Source organism: Ictalurus punctatus, chromosome 27, assembly GCF_001660625.3.
Source record: "Ictalurus punctatus breed USDA103 chromosome 27, Coco_2.0, whole genome shotgun sequence".
NCBI lineage: Eukaryota > Metazoa > Chordata > Actinopteri > Siluriformes > Ictaluridae > Ictalurus > Ictalurus punctatus.
In genome coordinates, this window is record NC_030442.2 from 13,065,598 (window position 1) to 13,091,224 (window position 25,627).

Below are 25,627 nucleotides of genomic sequence, written 5' to 3' on the forward strand. Positions count from 1 at the left end.
AAAACAAAACAAAACAAAAAACCTTCCAATTCCAAGGTCTCAATTTACTACAGTCTTTCTCAGGAGTTAAATTGGAGGGGCATTAAAAACATATTAAACACTCTTTAAACTCATTGCCATGATATGTTACAGATAATGCAGAACAGTACAGTTCTTAAACTAACGGCAAGTTGGTGGACTGGGTAGCGTTGCTGCCTCACAGATCCCACAATCTACTAATGTCTGGTTTGGTTTTTCAGCTTCAGTCAACCTCCCAAAAACATACTGGCAGGTGGCTTTGTGACTAAACATTGCCCCGAAGTGTGAATGTGTGTGCATGGTGCCTTGCAATAGACTGGCATTCAATCTAGTGTGTTTTCCTGCCAAAAACCCCAGTGTGCCTGGGATAGGCTCCGGACCCAGTGTGACCTTGACCTGGTCATAAAGCAGTTAATGAAGATGAATGAATGAATGAATGAATGAAGGAAGGAAGGTAGCACATCCCCACCACCTAAATCCCAATTTAACCCAAGTACACTTATACAGTAAACTAAATACATATTTATACAAAATAAATCATTACATTTTAATCCATCAGGAAAGCAAATGTGAAAAATAAGTACACAAAAAGGTAGAGATTTTTTGGGGAAAAGTATATTAACAAATAAAACTACACACATTTCAGCTCTTTTATTTCAATAACAGTGTTGGGAGTGTTAAAAACTTCAGAAGTAAAACTTTGTTCCTTCTCACAAATGACTTTTCATATATAATAAATATCTTTTTTTTTAAAAAATATATACACACATTTATGTAACCATACTTTAACCTGATGACTAACATCACTTCAACATTCTGTTTTACAGTGTGAGGGTTTTTTTTGTTTGTTTTTCATACTTGGGAAAATTGTACAATGTGATTTCAAGCTTAAAAAAAGGCGACAAGTCCTGTGAGAAATATCTGATTAATATCTCCTTATACAAACTTCATGTATGCTCTGTCAGCTTCAGTCATGACCTCTTAAAATCCAAAAGCAATAAGATAAGGAATAAACTAGTAATGCAAATGGCTAACACTAAGGCTCTAAAACACTAAGCGGCTGAATAGAAATTAGCATCCCCATTTCTCTAGAGTTAAAGCCATGTGGTGTAGTGGAACAATATAAAATTTGTGAAAAATAACACAAAAAGTAAAGCAGCATGCTTAAATACACAGAATTTAAAGTTGTATAATAATACTTGGAAAGGAAAGTTAAGTTAGTGCACCTGATATGACTGTCTATGGGGAGTTCATGAATACATTATGCCTGTGGTGCCTAAGTGAGTGTGTGGGTTGCTTAACCATACATCCTACCATGAATACCCAAGGCTGCTCATTAAATTCAAGCATGCCTTTCTGAGAATTGATAAGACAGCAGAAAATCAAGACAGTCTGCCAAGTTCTAGAGCAACCAGTCTAACTAACAGGTTGGAAATTTTAGCTAAACAGTATACTCTTATTTCTATTAACAAAATGCATAGTTTTATGGGCATACTGTTAAGCACCCATATTATACAGATCATGCGAAGTTCAGCTAAATATTTGACAAGATTATATACAGTAACGCGACAGTCAATATATTCACTGTATATCTTTCTTTTTCCGATCGTGTACTCACTGTAATAAGGCAATCATTGCAGTTTGTCTTTTGTACCCTCTTTTCTCACCGTTTGTGCTGGTGCTTGTCAGCGATATTTCTAATTCAAAGTGCCTGTGTATATGTCCAACACAAATGAATTACACACACACATATAGATATATATAACACTAACAAACCTGATCGTCTGAACATCTCTTTGGGTCAGTCTTAAACCTTTTTAAAAGCTTAAACAGTGGAGTGAATTGTCTATCAATTCTCCAACCTGGTAGATGTCAGTCTTTTATTCAGAAAGTCTTTAAGCGAGAGCAGTGTTGTCCTCTGGCTACTCCGCTATAGCAGAAAGCAGTGCCATGACTCCAACACCACAAAAGATCAACAGGATCTGTAGTAAAGAATGTCTGAGGAGATCAGAGCAAAAGGTTTGTGTTATATAGGTTATCTCTGGCCCTATTTCATCTCCATGATAAACAATAACATGATAAAACCTTGTGACACACTGATTTGTATATAAATAAATTGAATATTAAGGAACAAATATTGTAAACTAGTATGTAATATTTGAAGAAGTCTATGCAGAATTAAAATCTTCATTGTGAAGTGGGCCAGATGGGTCTAATACCTGAAGTTGGTCTCCTCCAGAAGATCAGGCACCACACTGACCAATGCAATGTATAGAAAGCCTCCAGAGCTGAAGGGCAGGATCCAGGCTGCAGCATTTTCTTCAGGAGAGAAGAATATAATAATACACATAAGGCCACTACAGTGTCACACTGTTGAGAAGACCTAAAACAGAGGCTGTCAAATGGTGGAACATGGTCTGGATGTTGGACCCAACGAAGAATTTCAACGGATTGACAGGACAAAGAAAGGCCAAGATAATTAATACAAGAGCTTAGCCTATATGATGCTTGCATGGTGTTTGCTACTTTTGTAGATTCATCCTGAATTCCTTTAGCAGTGTGCGTCAGTGAAATTAAAAACAAACAAAAAAAAAAACGCTAGATTAAAAAAATTAATGACTTTAGTTTTTTTTTTTTTTGTTTTTTTACACATGAACCAATGCAGCTTCTATAGCTTTTTTTCCCCCCTTAATATCTTAGTTTATGAGGAAATCATAAATGCCTTATTTAAATGAAACAATAAATGCTGTATGTACAATATTATCATGTGTGATGTGGTGTCTCACCTGCGCCTTGCTGTGACTGAGCCGAAAGAGCAAAACACGCCCCCAGAACCCCACCCAGTGCCGTGGATAACTGCATGCGTGCTGCACTCCAGCGATCAAACCCAGCACGCAGCAGAATAGCAAAATCTCCCACCTTTACACACAAACACAAAGGGCTTCACTATACAGTTATTCCAGGTATTAAAACCTACAATACCATTACTTTGTTCATAAGAGTCATCACAACATAGTCTTTGCCATATAAGCTAGTCCTCAAATGCCTACATGAGACAGTTCTGAGAGAAAATGTTCAAACAATGACTCACAAATGCCTAATCATTCAATTAATATTGATTCATTTAAATGAACTGCAGTGCCACAAAGAATGATGGTGTGGTACTGCTACAACTCAGAGCACTGGGCCTTGCATTTCAAGTGCACTTAACATTAAAAGAGAGACAGAGAGAGACAGAGAGAGAGAGAGACAGAGAGAGAGAGAGAGAGAGAGAGAGAGAGAGAGAGAGAGAGAGAGAGAGAGAGAGAGAGAGAGAGAGAGAGAGAGAGACACACTCACTTCATGGGGGATCTCATGCAGTAGGATTGCAAAGGTTGTCAGAAAGCCAACCTGTCAGAGAAGAGAAAAACTCATGGGCTCGGATACACATTAAAGCACATGAATGGAGACATGTCATGATATGGAGAATAAGAATGAAAATAAGTAAAAATAAATAACACTTACAGTGAGTGATATTTTAAGTTTATACATATGGGGATGTTGTGTAGTTTTATTTTCTCACAACTTTACAAAATGTTCTTAGATTGCTTACATAAAACTACTTTTTTTGCGATAACGACAACAGCAATGATAATGACAATAATAATAATACAAACAAACAAAGGAATGAACAAAGGAATGGGGGGTAATAATTGATTCTGGGGATTAAATACTTAATAATAATGATAATAATAATAATAATAATAATTCTGGAGATGAGTGTATCAACTGAGAGCCCATACTGCATTTAGCAAAAACTGAAATATAGACATACATTTTCATTAAGAGCACTCCTGCCTGTCCAGTACACAAAATAAGACTATGTGTGGGTCTCTGAGAGGAAATAAACTGGATGCCACGCTCTCAAACTCCCACAGCAGACAAGCTGTGAGCCTTATGGTTCTCCACCTGGACCTTTCCTACATGCAGCTATCCTATTAATACTACACGACCAGCACGAAGAGCACAGCACTATTTTATACTAATCTCCTATGCTCTAATCTTTAGGTACACAATGTGGAGGACTAACAAATGTACAATATATCCGTCAGACATCTATATGTACGCAAGGGAGAATGTAGCTCTTACCAGGCTACGGCACTACATGCGTGGAAGAGTGTTCAAAAGCATGCAGCTTAAACAGTAAGGCTTCATGTTCTTTGGAAGCGGTGGGATCTGGCCTTTGCACTTCCAAACTGATAGTGAGCCAGGACAGACATATGACTTATGGAAATGGCCAAGTTAAACTGGGATACAAGGCAACTGCTAATTCAGTATGTGATGTGTCATAGACTAAGTCCAATATGGCTGCCCTTTCAAAGGCCAAAACGGCATGTTCCCATTTCTAAACTGTAGCAGCTTATTCACTATGCAGATTATCAAACATGTCAACATCAAATAGGTGCTGGAACATGCAAGTCAATCTTGATGACATTCAAATGGCTTAATAATGTAGCTAATTAGCATTAGCGGAATCTTGAGAAAAACTGGAACATGGCTTATTAATTACAGTAGACCTAATGTGCTCAAGCAGCTCACAGTAGGTATTAAATGAGTCCAAACGAGTGTCAGCGTGACACTAATCTCTCAGCTCTCCTACCTTCCTGCTGACTAGGAAGCTCCCTGCTACTGCCAGGCCGTGGGTGAAGTTGTCAATACAGTTGGCCAGAAGGTTCAGATAGCCACTCGTCTAGACAAAATAAGTTAATTCAGTTTTTAAAAACCCCCACAATAATTACATAACAACTGAAACAAATTATTAGGATAAAACTTTTGAACAAAGCACTTTCATTTCACTTGGGTTTGGGAGGGATGTGCAGTTTACATGAAGTTTGTGCATTTTAGCCTCCAACAAAAGCAATAACTGCTTTTTGTCTTCCACAAAATTTATGTGAAAATCCCCTCCAGAATGTCCCAAGAGTAAAGATCTGGCACTTTGTCTCTCCAAACCACAAGTTCCAACTAACCTTTATCTTCTCTCGTCCAGGCTGTGAGCTGATGTCAGTCGTTGGCTTGGAGTTGGAATTGTTGTTGGAGCAGACACCATTTACCTCTGAGGATGTTGAATAGTCACATTGGTGATCTGCTGAAGAGGACTAAAAAGGAAGGGAAGAAAAAGAGACAGACAGATGTAGGAGAAGAACACTGAATTTTCTGGAATTTAGGATGAATCGCTGATGGTCATGAATGGCTAAATGCAATGCAATCCAAAGTCACAGTTATGGAAAAAGTCTCAATTGCAGTTTGGTTTTCTCCTTGCCCCAATACACCTACTGAATTTGGAAATTAACTAATAGGTGACTCTTGTCCACCAGGAATGGAATTGAAGTTCCCTGGAGAAGTTAAATAATACTGTTAGATAAAGATCACATTAGGAGCCGTGGCATAAATGCAGATCATCCCAAAGACTTCACAAACTTTCTCACAACTATAAAGGAGAAGTGAGAAAGTAGTTTGACAGAACTGTTGAAATTTTAAAATGGTGAGAAGTTTTTTCCCCTCCACATTTCAAGCCATCATAAGTCAAAATGACATCTCTGCATGTGAGATCATACACTACTGTAATCTAGGAAGGAGCTATGGGAGGGGGGGGGGGGGGATCACAAGTTCTTTCGTGAATTTAACAGAATCCTAGCCTGTGCCAAAGGGCATATTTTGACATAAATAAACAAAGACAGGCCAGTTAAGTCCAAAGTGCTAATTTAGCATTTTCAAGTTGACAAATGAAACTTCGGTTTCCTTTTAAAGACTCATTTGGAGAAGTTTCCTCCGATACTTGAGGCCATGAACTGCTCTCTTTTTCCTCTACGAAAGACAGAGGTCATTTAAATGGGCCTGAATGTTGTCAGTCTAGAACCAAGCAACTGAGATTTCCCTGTAAACACTGACGTGTTCAGTCTGAGATTTTCAGAGGCCACAGGATTTTTCGACTCAGTGGAACAGCAAAATTAGAAGTTTCCTCTCTGGTGGGGTTTTGCTCTCTCTTGCCTGTGGTTGCCGAGCTGCTCTATTGACTTCGGACGGCTTTTGCGTCTGCTGGTACATGAACGTCTGCAGCTGCTTCCTGTTGGACACTATTTATAACCAACTTCACAGCCTTAGTTGTCAATCTACCTCACTGATCTTGTCTGGGCACACAGCACCACATGACCTTCAGTTCTCAAGCAGCAATATAAAACAAAAGTAGCACAGAAATGATTAAATAAATGCTTGATTAGGATGCCCATATGCCCAAAGAACCATTATGGCTAGAAGAAATTCTCTGAAACCACGTTTCTTCCTGCATGTGATAAATCCTTGCATACTCATTCTGCCCTGACAACCAATGCAAATCCAACATGAAATTTATTTTATTAAATGTAGAGAGAGAGTAAGGGAGAGTGTATAATGCTTAAGCAAAGCAGAAGGAACAAATATAAGGGAGCACGGGAGCATAATACTTTGATCTTGGATGTCTGGCAAGGAAATAATTAATCCAGTCTAACCCTGTGTCTGTAGAACAATCAGACTGCACTGAACAAAAACAAAACAAAACAAAAAAAGGCTCAAGTCTTTCAGTATCTATTTTCTTCACTGCTCTGCAGGAGCAATAAAACTGGGTAGGTATTAACCTGGGCCTGATGCAATGCACTGAAAGTAAACCACCAAAAAAGGGACTCTCAGTAGCCTCTAAACACCATGGAATTTTGCCAAGATTTGGGAATGGTACATAAACAGCTATACACACACACATTTCAGACATGGGCATACAGCGCATATTTCAAGAGCTTCATACTGGCTGTGCTAATTATCCACCTCAACCTGCCTCCTTTCTCAGGCTTCAAAGCAGTTGACATCAGATGAAGGGAAAAGTTAACACAAATTCTGTTTAAAAAATAAAAAATAAAAATCAGGGGGGTGGGGGCAGTGTCTTCATGGCAATTACACAGCAGTATTAAATAAGAAATGCAAATATTACTCTGCATAATTGTTTATATATTAACAAACTCAAAAAAAAATTTCAACTTGATTTTAGATGTGTTCAAACAACTGTTCAAAACAGGCATCCAGAAAATGCAACAGCCTGAGGTTTAGAAATACATTTCTTGATGCTTCAGAGACCATTTTACAAAAGTTATGCAGGGATGTTTTGGTTTACAAGGTACACGATAGCATCTGCAGTTTACTCGAGTTTTATTTTCAGGAGATTAACTGAGCCTAGAACTAGAGCCTGTCAGAGCAGCTAATGCAAACAGTAGCTTTTTAAAGACGTATTTACATGTAGGGAACAGCATACACACCGATCAACTATAAAATTAAAACCACCTGTCTAAAACTGCGTGGGTCCCCTTTGTGCTGCCAAATCAGCTCTGACCCATCGAGGCATGGACTCCACAAGACCTCTGAAGGTGTGCTGTGGTATCCAGCACCAAGATGTTAGTAGCAGATCATTTAACCCATGTAAGTTGTGAGGTGGGACCTCCGTGGACTTGACATGATGTAAAAGAAAATGTGATTCATCCAACTAGGCCATCTTCTTCCTTTTCTCCATAGTCCAGTCCTGATGGTCACATGCCCATTGTAAACACTTTCGGAGATGGACAGGGGTCAGCATGGGCAATCTGACTGGTCTGTGGCTACGCAGCCCCATATGCAGCAAGCTGTGATGCACTGTGTGTTCTGACACATTCTGTCACAACCAGCATTAACTTTTCAGCAATTTGTGCTACATTAGCTCTTCTATGGGATCACTTGAACAACTTTTGGTTAGTACTAACCACTGCATACCGGGAACACGCCACAAGACCTGCCGTTTCGGAGAGTCTCTGACCCAGTTGTCTAGCATCACAATTTTCAGAATTGTATGCAATATTGAGTAGGTCAGCTATTCCCAAGCTGTCCCAAAGGTGTACCATTTTCAGTTAGAATACCCAATTGTTCATGGAAACAAAGCAAACCAAAATCAACTCTGTTCGGCCAAGATCGGAAACTCACAATTCAAAGACTTCACGTGTCTGGAAACAAGAGTGTGACTGTACTGGAAGACATTCAGGGCATCACCCCTGGGGCCTTAGAAACTTGGATAAAAAATAAGCAATGGCTATTTTTGTAATGGTATCTGGAAAGAGTGCATTACATTCTTCCTCCACTTTATGGTTTTATAATGGTTTACAATGAAGTTTACAGCATTGCGAGTAAAGTGTAGAAATAGTCCCCTATGTTTTCTAGGTGGATAAAAAGGTTGCTGTCTAGTAAATATAACTATGTATGAGAGAGAGATAGAGTGAGAGAGTGTGTGTATTGTAGGAAGGGGGAAAAAACCAAGGTAAAATAATTTACAAGACAGTCTGAAATGTAAGCCTTGGCTTGACCCGCTAGGTTTCTGGGCCCGATGTGAAAAAGGCTTTGTATTACATCTGGTAAATTTAGACAGACATGGCAAGAAAAATAGAGGCTAATATTACAACTGAAGGAATCTTCAGAGAATATCAAGAGAGGGTGGAGGCAGTTATATAAGAGCAAAGAGTAAGCATAAGTTATTATGGAATATATCATTCAGAAAGACAAATGCAAACTTTTGAACAGATTTTTCTCAATGGGTGAATTATTCTGAACCTTAAAAACATGGAATTCCTCTTCAGCACAAGACCCACAGAAGTGAATATACCACACGTTGCTTTAACATATGCTCCTACTAAGGCAGTCCTGTAAACACACAGTGGAAAGCTGTTTAGTAAATAGTGAGCATTGGTCTTTACTGATATGGTGCCACCGTGAGGCTCAGAAATAAGCTGCATAATGCCAACTCCAACATGACAATAATGATAGTAGATTGAAAACAAGATAAGACAACAAAAATCAGGCAAAGCAGAAACATACTAGGGAACAAATTACTGTCCAGAGAATTAATGTCCACAGAAAGGATCACTTCAGGAGGCTGCTGATGCAACACACCTGAAATTAAACACCAACAAACTCCAGGACATTTGATCGCCGTTTTGAAACAGTGCAAGTATGGGGAAAAAAACCTGGACAAAAGATGCTGTAAATAATCACTGGCTGGCTGGCTGGAGCAACATGAAGCAAAGTTGTTTATTTTCCAATAACAGCATGTCCCAAAGTACTCAAGTCCTCTTACACCACAGCGATTTGCCAGGAATTCCATGTTTTTGTTAATTAAACAATGACGCGTCATACTTTTTATCAGTTTACAGTAGCATTTAATGTTATCGAATGTCTGTAAGATAAGTTAGTTCCTGTTATCATTTACATTATAGCAGTTGTAACAGTCATTCTCTCAGCAGTCTCTCTTTCTCTCTCAATATTAATAAGTAGGGAATTACTTATGCCGAAAATATTCGCCTTTTGGGCGAAGGAGAAATTTTTTTTTAAGCTGCGCCATACCCTGCACCGCATATGATAAGGATGTCAAAATAGCAATTTGCAGTCTTTGCTAAGATGAGATTTCAAGAGGGGGTACATCGCCGAAGCACTTTTCTACGACAGGTCTGGTACACCAACTGAAAGCACGACATCAAATTCAACATACAGAGTACAGCAAAGATTAAAAGTACACCACCGTTTTCAACTGATATTCATTCAAACACAAGCAAATAATTAAGAAGCATAACACTTATAGAACTACACAAAAAGGCCATTCTTTTAAAAGAAAATTTTTGTTTGTTTGAATTAATGTTATTTCGGTTTTTGGCCAAGTGCATCCAGAATTTTCGGTTTCGTTCCAAATTTTCATTTCGGTGCATCACTATTAATAAGACTAAATAAGCAACTTGTCATGTAACCTAAAAACCAGGAAGTGTTAAATCCTTGGTCTACTCTCCCATGGTGGAAAACTTATCAAGCACTGACGTTGGAGTCTCCTTACATAAATGCTAAAAAAAAAAAAAAAACTAATCACAAAACACTTCAAAATATTAACCATTGTACATTTTTATTTATTAAATAACAACAAATCAAAAAATGTGTTTATTAGCCATACAATACGAGTTATGAGAGTCTGCCATAGACATTAACACCTTCTGACCGATCATATTTGAGAATCCATCGACATTCTGGAATAATATTTTATAACCGTGTAGTATTGTTGCACATGGAAGACTTACGTTGTTGGCACGATTTATGGCACTGCTCTCTGAAGCACTGTCCTCATCTGGAAACATCTTCTCCAGCAGCAGGAAGGACAACAGTCCCATAACCACCCACAAGCCTTGGGTACGGTAGTGTTTCTCTCTCTGGTCTAACAACCCCAAAAAACAAACAAACAAACAAACAAACAAAAATAAATAAAAAATAAATAAAAATAAAACAAAAACAGATAACATTATTAGATACATGTACAGACAGATGGTGTGACATGGGCTACTTGACAATATAACGCCAACACCATGATAAATTATCTTACAACAGAGCAAATAGAGCATGTACCAACTCTGAGACCAAGGACACAAATCAACACAGCAAGTATTAAATAGGATAAGGAGAACCAAAACCACTATTTTTTAGATAATCAGCATAAAAACAGATCTATAAATCCCTGTTATAGTTTTGTACATATTCTGTTATTCTGATGCTGTCCTTCTACAATTTGGATTTTTTTGCACTTTATTTCAGGACACTATTTCTGCACCTAATTTCTGCCTGGCAGATAAAACACCGGTCAAACCAGGCGATCCTCCTTACATGGGTTTAATAATAGCCCCTTCATGAATAAATCTTTTATAATAAAGCACAACAAAAGACATCCAGGTGAATGAAAGATGAAAGAACAGGTGGATGAACAGATGAATTACAAAACCATGTCTGGGTGGAGAAAAATCAGGTCACCAGATGAATGCAAAGGAATACAAAGCAAAAGCTTGAATCGAAGAGACCAGGGTCAATAATAGAAGAAAAAAAAGAAAGAAAAGGAGAGCATTTATTTACTATTGCTGGATGTGTTAGCCCAAGCTTCAGGGAGGAGGTGGAGGAAGACATCACCAAGGAGACCTCCAATTGCAAAACTCAGCAGCTTTTTTAGGTTCTGGCAGCCAGCTGCAGAAAGAATGAGAATGAGAGTCAATGTTAGCATGAATCTTTGGCTTAACACTTTCATACATTCTTACCCGACAACATTTAAACAGCTCAGGCATTTTGTCTTATTTAGTCATAACAGATAAAAAACAACAACAACCAAGACAGGGAGGATCACCACACACTTGTTATTATGCACTTAAGAATTTGATCCTGAGAGGATCACTGTGACTATTGCCCAAAACAACAGGTTCTGCTCAGTTGGTGATTACCTCATTTATTTTGTAATTTAATGTCGTGCAAAAGTGTGCACACCCACAAGACTGCTTGGCAAATTAATACTGTATATATGATACAACACTGCTATTCATCATACACAGACTTTCTTCAAATCAGGTCTGGAGACCAAAACATATGACAAAATACTGACCAACAATAATTCTTCTTTTTTCTGTTGTGTTTTATAGTCTACAAACTGTTGCCCATCTCTATAATATCAGTTGACTTGTACATTAGTTAAAAAAAGAAATAAAATTATATTATATTATATTATATTATATTATATTATATTATATTATATTATATTATATTATATAATATATATATATATATATATATATATAAAATAATATAATAATCTGCCCTCATCAAGAAACATTCAGGGATCATTTTCTGTAAAAAATAAACAAAACTACTTAAAACATATTATTTTTTTTTTTTTTTAAACACCACAACATTCCAGAGACTTTTTCCTGACAATTAAAACTTTAAAAGTATGTTTTGCTGCTGTTTTTAAAGATCAATAAGTGCATCATAAAAATGTGAAGGTTATGTTAATGCAGAGAATACCTACAGACAAACTGTCATTGGTCTTACTTTGGCAAAAGAAAATACACACACCGTCCACTTTATTAGGAACACCTGTACACCTGTACACATGCAACTCAATGCATAAAATCAAGCAGATACAGGTCGAGAGCTTCAGTTAATCCTCACATCAAAACAACAGAATGGGGATTCCTGAGACTTTAACCTGGGATCTCACACATACACACCTCTATATCATACAAAGAATGGTGTGAAAAACAAAAAACACTGGGTGAGTGACAGTTCTGTGGGCGGGAAAGCCTTGTTGGTAAGAGAGGTCAGAGGAAAATGGCCAGATTGGGTTGAGCTGCCACGAAGGATATAGTAATCTCTCATCCTGAGATGCTTTTCTGCTCACCATGGTTGTAAAGAGTGCTAATTTGAGTTACTATAGCCTTCCTATCAGCTCATACCAATTTGGTCATTCTCCTCTGATCTCTCTCATCAACAAGGTGTTTTAACCATCAGACCCTGTGCACACACAATGTTTTTTGTTTTTCGCAGCACTCTGCGTAAACTCTAGAGATAGTTGTGTAAGACCAACAGTTTCTCAAACAGTGAAACCAGCCCAGCTGGTACCAACAACCATGCCACAGTAAAAGCCACTGAGATCACTTTTTTTTCTTCATTTTGATGTTTGATGTGAACATTAACTGAAGCTTTTGACCTGTATCCACATGATGTTATGCATTGTGTTGCTGCCACCTAACTGGCTGATTACATAACCGCATGAATGTGTACCTAATAAAGTGGAATGTGCGCGTATATACTCTGATATACTTTTTCATATCTGCTCTTCATATCTGACAAATGCCATGGGAGGGCCATGTTAAATTAATTGCTTTTGTCAGGGCCATGCAAACAAGGAGATACTTATCCTAAAAGCATTCTTTTGGTCAACATCTGTAGTACACAGAAAAATCCCCTATAGCTACACATTTGTCCCCCCCCCCCCTTTGTGCAACAGGATTAGGAAGCTGAATCTGTTATATAGAGCATGTGCCATCTTTAATCCCCTGCAGCACAGGGCACACCCAATGCACCATAATTAATAGGGCTTTAACCAAACTCCTACCCACTGTGTTCTGCTTGAACTGGTCAAACTCACAAATTCCACTTGACTCATACCATTTCCTCCCTGGAACCAGACTAGGAAAGTATATTTATACATCTTCAATGAAAAGCAACAGAGCAGTGAGGGCACTTCTGGCATGATTGCTTTATGACTTCTTGAGCATTTTCTTATGAACGCCTAAGCATGAGTGGATATTCGGACAAGTCTTGACAGGTGTGGGAAGAATTGCTTAAGGGCTCTGCTCAAAATATTTTCCAAATGAGTTCAGCTTTCATTAAGAGGACTCTCATCCATGACTGCATCTGGCCACATCACAAGATAACTCTGTATTGACTCAACTATTCTGAACTCTCAGAATTACATACACTGCTACAATGAGACATCTGCCTGCACAAGTTAAAAATTAGCTCACACATCAAATAATATACTGTAAAGCACACTAAGCAACGACATTCCTTGTGCAACTTATGAGAAACACTGATGGTTCAGTAACTGCTGAAACTCTGCCTGGCTTAGTTCAGGTCAGAAGATGTGCTGCAAAGTTATTTAGGAGCCAAAAGTGTGCTTGAATTGACAATAGAAATCCAGTGTAATACATTGAACTACAGCATAACAAAGACACGTTCTTTTACTGTGAAATACTTTCCAGGTTTCAAAAGTTCCAGGATATGATAATCATGCAGAAATTATACTTTGCGCAGTGGAAAAGACACTGAGATCATTTAGCTCTAACGATGAAAAACTATTCTTGTAAACAGTAACTGTTTCTCATACTAGGATCTGTGATGTTTTCATGATTCAGTGTGTAGCCTTATCCTTTCCTTAAGGTAGCAACAACTGCAACCTTGGGTCATTCTTTGACTGGAACACACAGTGTTCAGGATTATTTTGCTTCCAAGTTGGAAATGTGACAGATCCCTGACTAGAACAGAGAACAATAAAGCAGGTATGACTTACCCTCAGTTTTCAGTGCTGCTCCTGCCTCAATAGGGATCACTAGGAGGGGGAAGATACCACTGAGCCCCACAGCAATAGAACCCACAAGGGAGCAGAACCAGACATCTACGCCCTCTCCGGACAGCAGCTTCGTGAGACTGTGGAAGCCCAGCATCTCCTCGGCGCACCAGGTACCTGGGCCTGCAGCAGCTGCCGTTGCATGAGCCAGCGCTGTCTGAGCCACTTTCTTCTCACTGGAAGAGGATGTAGAGGTGACGGCCAGCAAGGTGGCACCGACCAGAACAGCAGCCAGAGCCCAAATGGGCCTCCCGGGCCCAGCGCTCATGAGGCCAGACTTCCGTAGAGTGCTCCTGATCAACATGCAGGGTGCTGCAATGCAGAAAGGAGTCTTCAAACACAAAAATCGATATGACAAGAAAAAGGGGAGTTAGATTGGTTTGAATACTTTACAGAGAAATGCTTTCATTACTGAATCAAAACATGCATTCCTTCCATTAAGCTGTAGATTGAATCATTAAAGCAAAATGTCTTTATTACGTTAGTTCCTGCATCTTAGATCACTGCAACAAAAGAATGAGAAGATATTTTGATATACATCTTGATGCATAAACTGGCAATTAAGTAATAATAAATGCTTAAGGTCTGGACACCCAAATGCATTTCAATAAAAATAACTTAAAAAAACAAACAAAAAAAAACACACACAACAACAACAACAACAACAAAACAAAACATTGAAACGAGTGATATACTGATCCAGGGCATTGGTGTCACGGTGTCACAAAATCAACTTGAAAGGCTAAACTGTTATCAGATAGCCCAAATAGTCCAAACTGATCCATTGATTGTTTATGTGGTAAACATGTTACACTGGGTGATAGGACACAAATTTAGGATATGAACACAGGAAAAAAAAAAAAAAAAAAAAAAAAAAATCACATCTCCACTGTACAAATGTCCTGCATTACTTAGAAACAAAAGATCAGAACAGAATTTTGGCTTAGTTACTCTGAAAAGATGAAATCAGATTCTGATCTATACTTAAATACAAAATTGTTTATAAAATGGAAAAAGTCAGCTTAATACATTCCTACTACTACAGACATTAAAAGATGCATAGAAACTTAGCTTCCCTCCCCCTTAAAATATTTCCAAAGTATGAATTATGATATTTTATTGTTACCATATTTGTAATCCTAGCAGAAAATACAAGCAATGGGAAAAGCGCCATAGCTCAAACCAGTAGCAGGGTGTTTACAACATGCGCATGCGCACTCGAGCCCAGCAGTATATATGAAGTTTAGGTTGATCCAATTCTGGCCTCCACATGGATGGATGTTCATGGAGTTCGTCACAGTTCTTTAAAACGCAACACATGAATAATATTGCACACAACCTAATTAGGTTGGAGAACTGGACAAACAATGCAAAGTGTTTCTATGGCTCTGGATACAAAATAGCGTTAGTGTTGATCTAAAGCGGTGTGCTGCAGAGTAGCGGATGTAGTTAATAGAGTAACCGAAGGCAGTTACATTTTGAAGTCAATGTCCAAACCATGAATGTGATTCAAGAATGTATAGCTAACTTTAGATGCAACATAAGTAAGACAAAATGACAAACTGCACGCTGCAGTGTGTGTGTGTGTGTGTGTGTGTGTGTGTGTGTGTGTTTTAGTGCCAAACTGCATATATATATATATATTTTTCAGTCTCTGGGGGCTTCGGATGCTTGAAATGCTTTGCGACAGTTTGACTTCTGCAGGCGACATAAAATTAGCAAGTCTAGAAATTTCTCCATTTGTGTTTAGGGTAGCAGAATACTTTGGGGAAACTTTGGAAAGCTTAAAAATAACAGCTCCTTCAGTAAACAAACTCGATTAAAGCTCTCAATCTATCTCCTCGGCGTTGTAAGCCTGAACACAAATGCTAGTTGTTGCTTTTTCAGAAATGATGTGCGAATAATAATTTTAATATTGATATGTTTTTTCTTATCTTACCTTGCCGAGAATGCTGAAATGTCTCCTCCGGCTTGTCCCTGCCATCCAGTACAGCTGAGTCGCAGCCTGAAATGAGAAGGACGGGAGACAGCGTTAACTGTGTTGTTGATTATCCTACCCCCAAGCCACGTCTCACCGACCGGAAGTCACGTCCTACAAACCGGAAATTCTCCGTAAGACTACAAAATAGGCGGCGCATGGAAGGATGGAGGTATTTCCGGCTCCAAAGTGGAAACCCATTGGATAAAGAGTCCGCTGAAGAGGCTGAGAGGCCAACGAGACACAAAACATCTGGATTCATCATTACCATGTGTTTACAAAACTGATTCTCCAGCTGTGTTGTATCATAATTGTAGGTCATTTCTACAGATAAAAATGCCTTCCACTCCCAAAGTAACTGCTAATCCTGAGTGTAGAATTCACAGTCTTCAGATATCTAAATAGTATAATAGACTTTAAAACCTTTCGGGCCAGTTGGACCCTCTGGTTACTCATAAATTGTAATTAATTCCGTATCCTTGTCAGGATCCTATCGCAGGTGGATCTGAAGTCTATCCTGGGAAAACTGGGCATGAGGCAGGAATACAACCTGAATGGGTAGCCACTTCATCACAAGGCACCATGTGCATAGAACTTCACACACTCATTCACACCTATATGTAATTTAGAGGAGTCTTTGTCAACCAAACAGCATGTTTTGGGGAGGTGGGAGGAAACTAGAGAACCAGGAGGAAACCAACACATGCACAAATCGAACAAGGAGCTGTGAGGTCCAAGGAGATCCACTGTGTATAATACCTGGGCCTGAGGACATAAACTTTATTTTAACAGGCATGTTTTGATTTTAGGTCCCTAACTGCTCAAACTTCAACACTGGCAAGATTACTTCGTAAGAGTAATCTAATTACAGATGTCACTGGTTTAGAGATCTAACGAGTTACTTTTTAGATTATTTAAAAAGTGTACTATAGTCAGATTACCTTCGGGTCACTTCTGATCTAATAGGGTAATAAGGTTTTATTATTATTGTAGGTCAAATAATATTGTACTGTATTAATTGGTTTTTAAAGTACAAAAAAGGAAAATAAAAAATTAACACATTTACGCTGATAATGAAATTCTCTTCTTTCATTTAAATTCTGTTACTTCAAAGTCCTTAAATTTCTGATTAATATATTTCAGTGATATTTCTTATGTATTCATTAAGCTGTTTTCATTGCTTGCTTTTAATTGGCTGGAAACATGTAGATAATGAATATAATGCACTGTAATGCAATAGAGAGTCAGATGTAAAGGTTTTGTGCATTCACAGTTTATGTAAACTGAAAAAAAATGCATAAATATAACTTAAAATTTGTTTCTGAATAGGTGATGAGAAAGTGAAGAGAATGTATGTACTTGAGGTGTGTGTGATATACCATACTACAGGGTGTCCCAAACGTCTCCATAAAAAGGGGAAATTATTATTATTATTATTATTTTTAGAAAAATGTTTTCCAAAATTTTTCATACTAAGTTTGTATTATATATTTTCTTTCAGATACCCTTTAAGAATGCCTTTGACAAAAGAAGAATGTATTGCAATCATTCTCATGTCTAGATCAGAAAGCTGTCGCACGGTTGCGAAGGACTTTAACAGGAACCATGGCAAGCACAACATCACACATGACACTGTTGCCAAACTTCAACAACAAACAAATTCAGAAAGACTGTAAGTGTTGCGGAGAGAAGTGAACATCCACAAACACCCACTTATGAAGGCACAACCAACCTGGTGCTGGCAAACATAGTCCCCTATGTATGGAGACTTTTGGGACACCCTGTATTTTCAAAAACTACTGCTTTTAAAGTTAACAAATCTGTATACTATATGTGATACCATATGTATCACATAAATGTAATAGAGTAAATATGATGTAAATGTAATAGAGGGAATAGTTCTTGAATATCAGAATGGAATGAAGCTTATATGCACATAGAGAAAATTTCTAAATCAGCTTCCAGCTTCTAACACAGAACTCACCTGTGATCGAATACTTTCAGCAAACCCAAAATCTCTTAAGCAAATCTTGATACATTTCTGAAGATCTCTATTCACCTTTTTAACATCTTCAAACATATTTGACATTAATCTGTGCACTTTCCTGCATGAATGTCATCTTCTGAGGAAATGGTAAGCTTTGAGCAGATACAGTAGTGTTATGAATAAGGTTTTTAAGCAATTTTGAAATGTCGTTTTGTAAAACTTAACTATTAATATATGGTTTTATTATTAGGAAAGACAGGTATTATCGAAATATTCAGTATCTTTGTGACCATTTCCATTCTCTCCAAGAGGGGGCGCTCAAGCCGTAGTCACGACGACTGGAACCTTTTTTACACGAAGTAAAAATATCTAGACCTGTGTAGAGAGAGTTCATCATGTCGGTGGTGACTGCGTACCATGTGAAAAGAACATATAGAGCATCTAAGTAAAGGAGCTAAGGATTTTTCCCACAGCATCCCAGCTTTTTAAATTACACAATCGCTCCAATATCATATCATTCTCCTTTCTCATTAACATGAGGGCTAAGATGACTGGGATAAACAGTCATAAAGTCGTTTTTATCTTTTATCATTATCCTAATATATCTCTTCTGTTCTGTCCCAGTGCTCCGTCATTTGCGAGTCATTTGGCTCTTTTGATTCAGCTCCTTTGTCAGCTGAACGTTGAAGTCGTTCGTTGATTCAGCTGAACGGTGAAGTCAACTAGCATATATGAGCTTTTTATTTATTTATTTATTTATTTATTTATTTATTTATTTATTTAGTTGTGTACTCTTTATAATCAAATCAAAACATTCAACTATCATATAGTTTTTTTTGTTGTTGTTGTTGTCTTTTAATCCAGTTTAGTCTAAAATGGTAATACGCTGTTTGGGAGTTGGCTCTTATCGGTGAGCCGAGCCAAATGATCTGACTCATTGATTCCCAACATTATGCTGTCCACACAGGAAGCCTCCTGATCTTTTCCTGGGATCTGTGCACTAGTGCCTATGGAATGGGCCGCTTGCACATCTGGAAAGGAACCATCAATGCTGAAAGGTATATACAGGTCGTAGAGCAACATATGCTTCCCTCCAAATTACGTCTTTTTCAGGGAAGGCCTTGCATATTTCAGCAAGACAATGCTAAACCACACACTGCATCTATTACAACATCATGGCTTCATAGTAAAAGAGTCCGGCTGCTGAACTGGCCTGCCTGCAGTCCAGACCTTTCCCCAAGTGAAACCATTTGGCGCATCATGCTATGAAAAATACTACAAAGAAGACCCAGGGCTGTTGAGCAACTAGAATCCTGTATCGGACCTAAACCCTTTTTGTTTCTTCTATTTCTGCCACAACCATATTACCCCAGCTGGGACAATTTTTCTGGATCGTGGGTTGAGGCTGGTGACCTGTCACACGCATGGATTTAAACCTCACATGTAAATTACCAAAGTAAAAAAACAAACAAAACAAACAAAAAAAACACCGAAATCATATAGTCTGTAAAATATGTAACAAATCAATAAAGATGTTCCCTATGTTCCCTAAAGATGGTGCAAATTGTAAAACAATATTGGCATAAATAATGTTTTAATATTTCATCTTGATTTCATGTTCTATTCTTTTATTTCTTTTAACTATTTCTGTTCTTATTTTGGTTCAGCTGAGGGCGTGAAGCCCTCCACTCCCTCAGCCCTGCCCACTGAGGAGATGACACTTGCTCCAGGAAATGTTGAGGGAAATGATGTATTGACTGAGGCATCTCCAACAATGCCAACAGTTACTCCAGTTTCCCAGTCTGAAGAACAGCAAGTGTCCAATGGTCTGCCAAGATTTTCAATACACCTGTTTTTATTTGAATTTTGAATTTACAGCATAACAAAAACATTTATGATAATGTCAAAAGTCTCAGTTCTGGTTTTCTCACCATTCCCATTCCCACAATTTATAAATTATGTCTATTTCTATTAACAGATCATGAGGATACCATTACCTCAGCCCAGGTTGAGGACTGTGCCAGCATTGTTCAAAATGATGTTCAGGACCAGGTAGATACATCACAGTAGCACTTCTTTACTGCCCCCCCTTTAGCTATATATATGTATATGATCTTGAAATATTGAGTCTCCTGGAACTACAACTTTTCAGTAAGATGACATACTGCAGACCAGGGGATGACCAATGGACTGGACTTTGACTTTGCCTTTTCCTTCATCCTTTATTTCTTGGGCATATTGTGCTGAAAAGTAGTTTAATATATGCAAATACTTTTAAAGAAGCCTTCTCAGATATCCTGTCAATTATTCATTAGTATACTGATAGTATATACATATACTTATAGTAGACATGAATGTACTTTTTTTTTTGTACCCAGGATTAGGTCTAGAAATCATCCTGATCATTTCTTTCAGAAGTTTATATGAATTGTGGTAGGACAAATATGTCCTCATGCATTTCAGTACAGTTAAATGGTTTTGAATGTGGCATTTCAAAATTCGACCAGTGTATCGACATGAAAGATCTGTCAGGCAAGTGCATTTGTAAGCTTCTCATACACCAATGATGGTCACTTTTATTATTGTTCCAGGTTCCAACTGTTCAAAGTGTCCATAAAACAGCAGAGCAAGATCCCATTGAGAGGAAAATTAGCAACTGCTGGCACGATTTTTAGTAAGTGACTGAGAAAATGTAGACAAAAATAACCAAAATACCCAACACAAAACATTCTTAGAATGTATTACAATTTGTATATGTTTGAAATGGTATATATATAAAAAATAATAATAATAAAAAAATAAAATAAAATAAATGTACTGACTTGTTATTCTGCTCTCTTAAGGAGGTGGACGAAGATAGAAAAGGAGCTGAGAAAGGATAAGCAGCTGTAACAAAACACAATACTTCCACCTCTAGGGCCACCAGGGGATCACAGGTCAGTGATGTGTCTGATATCTGCATATCAAGAATCTCACTAAATCATAGCACTTCAAACAATTTCTTCTCATATTTGAAATGACAAAATGAATAAATGTAGGCAGATTCTCTGGAATCAAGTCAATTTGAAGAAAAAAAAATCCCCCCAGCAACTAGGATTATTTAGTTTAGATGTGTCCTCGTTTGTGTTAGATGTGTTCCATTTGTGATGTTTCAAATGCTATAAATATGTCTCTCTTTTGTGTATAACAGAATAATGTGCATTATAGCTGAAACTTAGATGAACACTTTACAGTTGGTTTTATGACCAAGTCATTCCCTTCAAATGCTATTGAAGTTAGAAACATGTCTACCAATATGTAACTTTAGAGACGGTCTCTTAATTTGCGCATAACTGCGAATATCGAACGTCCAACGTCAAGCCAACTTTATGCCAGTCCGCTAGGTTCAATCCCACCACTAGGGGGCCGCCCCATAGTAACATTTTACAATAGTATCGGCAATCTATTGCTCTTCCTGTGAGACCCGGATGTGAAGACCCGGATTTTAAGACCTGAATTTTTGCAGCCTGAATTTGTGAGGTTGAAAAATATTGTGTTGATATATTACCTGACGAATAATGAAGAATTGTATTTCAACAGCTGATTTTTGTGGAACCATATTTTAGGAAGGTGAATATGTGTATTGAATTTTGAATGCTGGAATTTTGTTTTCAATCAAAATATACAAACCTAATGAATTGCAGAGGAAACTAATTCAAGCATTGATATTACTGTGTTTTCCCCCCCAATTTGTGTCAAATTGCTGGGCAGAAAAATTCAAGTATTGTTATTTGCGATATATTTTTTATTCAGTTTATGTAATTCAATGTGCTATTTTGCCTTGAGGAAATTTGGAACTATTATATTTCCATATTAATAGACACCAAAACTGATGATGAATGGTATTTATACTTAATATCTATTTTAAAAGGAAACTGTGCATTTTATTTGTAGCCTGAGCTATAGTATACACTGTACAAAAATGCTAATTGAATGACTGAGAAGAAACTTTTATGGTGAAATGGCTGTTGTATTTTCAGTCTTCCTTTTTGACTTGGCCACAAGATGGCTCACTTGTGTGAGAAACATCATCCAGTGAATTGGAACATTTCTAGATTAAAATAGCATTTGTCAGATTAAGAAAGTGTTGAACAAAACCTGAAGTAACTTCAGCGCTAGTTGGTAAACTTGGTGACCCACAGATACCTAATGACTAGTGTGAAGACAATCCAAAGTTGTGTATTGAGAACTTTGTTTACAATTCTAATATGCTGCCTATAATTTGATATTTGTTCCAAAAGCTGAACTTGTTTATTGGTATTACAAAATATGTTTTAATATCTACAAACACCGACCCTGGTACTAGATTCTACAGGAATTCTTCTTTGGATAATTAGGGGCTCCTTGCTTCCTGAAGTGGTTCTACTGGAATTTCCTACCCGAGTTTAATAAAGTGTTATCTTATCTACTTACAACCTGCTATGATAGTGAAGCTATCTAATTTCTACACAAGATTCTACACAACCATTTAGGCATTCTACACAGGGACAAACTAACTGCAAAGCAACTGTTCTTGGCTGACCGGAGTGGATTGTTCTGCTGTTGTAGCCAATCAGCCTTAAGGGTGTTGTGCATTCTGATATGCTTTTCTGCTCATGATGGTTGTAAAGAGTGGTTATTTGAGTTACCGTAGCCTCCTGTCAGCTTGAACCATATTCCTCTGACCTATCTCATCAATAAAGTGTTACTATCCACAGAACTACCACTCACTGTTTTTTGTTTCTCATCTTTGTGTGTAAACTCTAGAAACCTGGAAATGTATCTGAAAATCCCAGTAAATCAGCAGTTTCTGAAATACTCATACCAGCCCATCTGACATCAACAACCCTGGTCAAAGTTACTGAAATCACATTGTAAGTCTGGTGCCAAGATGTCTGAATCTGGAGAGAACTGCTCTCTGAGAAAAAAGGACTCTCATGGGAATTAACACTCAAACTCTCTCCCACAGAATTAGCATCCTCACCTGAGATAGCACATCATGCTGAGTGTGGACTGGAAGATCCTCACTTCCTCTCTCCCCACACCCTTCTCTATCTCTGTATTGAGATCACCTTAAAAATGAGCATCTCCATCGGAAATAGCACATCATGCTGAATGGAGACTAGGAGATCGTTACATTGTTTCCTTCTTCATCTCCTCACACCCTTCTCTCTCTGTATCAACATCATCTTAAATACACCCAAGGTCTATATGCATTACATAACATGTTTTGATGTGAATAAGTTGTTGACAATACTGGTTTGCTATATAATACAAAAGGTCTTAGTGCATCTGGAAAATATGGTCTCATTCTCTCAACAGCAGTTCAAATAAAAATATTGCATGCCGGTAAAGGCATATCCTCCCAGGGTCCCTCACTCAAATTACCTCCTGTATGTAAATAAGGTACATCCTTCCACAAACACCAAGTTATAATCACAAACAAAACCATTTGGTGGACTCACAGAGAAGCTGGGTATTTAGGGGAGAGCTGGCCAAATATTCGGGGAATCTGTAGATAGATCTACAAGATCATTATGTGTAGTTTTTCTATACCAGGTATGCAAGTTTTGACTTTCTAATGTTGTATTATTATGTCTTGAATTTGGTTGGAATGTAATGCTGAATGTAATTCTTTCTTCTTATTATAAGTAGTAGTATTTGATTTGAATGTTTTCATACCAGGTTAAATAGATTACTAGACTGGATTATATTCTGAATCATTCTGTAATTATTGTCTCTAGTAGATTACGTTAAGTCCTTGTTACCACAAATCTGCAACCAGGTTAGTACAGGCTAAAATCCAGGTTTAGGTGGAGCATTGGGGCACTCCAGCTGAGATTTTAGAGTCCAGGCTAACAACTTGGCGTTAAGTGAAGTGTACTTAGTGTGTAAAGGCTCGATACGAATTTCCGTTTAGGACAACTTAAAGTTGATCGACCCAGTCTAAATAGAGTGAAGTCTAAACCTCTGGTTATTGTAATATTTTCTTTTTAAGTGTACATAGGAAACTATTGCATGATTATATAAAGCTAATCTTAACTCAGATATCATTGGTCTATTTCTATTGGTCTATAAATTTTAGTGGTCATGGTCATGGTGTTACTATCTAAGGGGACTAAACAAAGTACTTTTTAGAAAAGGGCAAGCATGGGTGGCCATCTAAATACCATTAGTCAATTACCTCCGCCTAATGACCAAGACTGGCAAGTTTGTGACCGTGAGATCCGCGTACACGGCCGGCAAGAGACTCTGAGGGATATGGAATCCGAATGAACAAGCACTAATTAAAGTATAGAATAAACTAGAATGAATCAAATGTAAAAGTATCAAAATACAAATAACTAGGAAACATATACAACATTGAGGTTTTTACACTTGGAGTCAGGTTTAATTTAAGAGAGAGTCAAACAGAATTGGAATGACAAATTTAATAATCTATATGTATTCACCTCGCTTTGAAAAGACAGAAACACATGGGAATCCTCCTACCACGTCATCGGATACCGTCGTTGGACTAGTGAGTGGACCCTTACAACATATTTTTCCAAATTCTAATGTTTGACGAACATTAACCGAAGCTCTTGACCTGTATCTGCATGATTTTATTCATTGTGAACAAATGACTGTCTGATTGGATAATTACAATAACAAGCAGGGATACAGGTATTCCTATTTAAGTGGCTTGTGACTGTGTATATGATTATATAAACATTTGAACTGTGTAGGAACTTTTGACAAGCTCAGCTCAGTGCAGACTCGCACAGTAACTGACTATGGAACGTGTCATTCTAACTCTGAATCAGTAGCTTACATTTGTCCTCATTATTCCCTGGCTATAGAAGGCGTGCAGGATAGGGTTAATATGCTCCGTGCTACAGATGAACAAAACACAGTTTCTGTGAGTCATACTGACATGACTTATGCAATGCCCATATAGAAAGAGGAACCTTTTTGGACTCATGGAGCCACAGTGCTAATAGTACCAGATCGTGGGATGCGAAAATATGCTACTATGTGAATGTGTGTGCGCTGTGGTTGTCAGCCAACATATACACAGCATGTAGCATAGAACATGAGCGTTTTACTCATTCCTCAGAAGTGTTTTTAGCACACAACTCAGCTTGTCCTAAAGCCTAAAATCCATCTGATTCCAATCAAACATTTCATCCCACCGCTCCCTATAGTGGCGAATTTTTTTGTTTTGTGTTTATAAAGCACTGACAATTCATTTTTTGTAACAATTGTATTGAATTATTCTTTAATTTAAAGCAAGCTATACATGAAATGATAGATTATGTACATAATCTATGTGAAAGGTGACATTGTTAACATGACCAGGATTCATTTACTTCAAGCATGCACCTGAGAAGGAAGATAATCAGAAATTAAATAAATCAAGTATTCTTACTCTTTAAATGATCTATTATTCACATTTTATTATGATTGAACTGCCACTTTTAAATCACCTGCACAGGCGATAGAAACATGAATGTGACAATTGTGACCTTTTTGTGAACAACCAATGTAAACACATGTGGTTGACTTTTGATAATTGTTCTTCCTGTAAAATTGTAAAACAAATATTATGTTTTTATTATTTTGCTCCACTATTGTTTAT

The 25,627-nt window shown here is 37.6% G+C and overlaps 1 protein-coding gene and 1 long non-coding RNA gene across 3 annotated transcripts; one reads left to right on the top strand and one right to left on the bottom strand.

Moving 5' to 3' along the window:
- Nucleotides 1-654: 654 nt before the first annotated feature.
- On the bottom strand, nt 655-16,120 carry slc39a13 (solute carrier family 39 member 13). Of its 2 annotated transcripts, none has more exons than XM_053676641.1 (10): nt 15,963-16,120; nt 13,967-14,335; nt 10,981-11,088; nt 10,161-10,294; nt 5,025-5,153; nt 4,658-4,747; nt 3,358-3,408; nt 2,805-2,937; nt 2,238-2,337; nt 655-2,016 (listed from the first exon to the last, which is right to left on the bottom strand). In XM_053676641.1, the coding sequence occupies exons 2-10, from the start codon at nt 14,325-14,327 to the stop codon at nt 1,941-1,943; spliced, it is 1,182 nt and encodes a 393-aa protein (XP_053532616.1). In that variant the 5' UTR covers nt 14,328-14,335; nt 15,963-16,120; the 3' UTR covers nt 655-1,940. The 2 variants fall into 2 exon arrangements, with proteins under 2 accessions (XP_053532616.1, XP_017314802.1); XM_017459313.3 differs by having other exon boundaries at nt 13,967-14,354.
- A 5,149-nt stretch (nt 16,121-21,269) lies between these two features.
- LOC108259155 (uncharacterized) lies at nt 21,270-25,627 on the top strand. Its single transcript, XR_001810831.3, has 3 exons — nt 21,270-21,597; nt 22,774-22,880; nt 22,976-25,627. It is a non-coding gene; the product is annotated as an uncharacterized LOC108259155 (long non-coding RNA).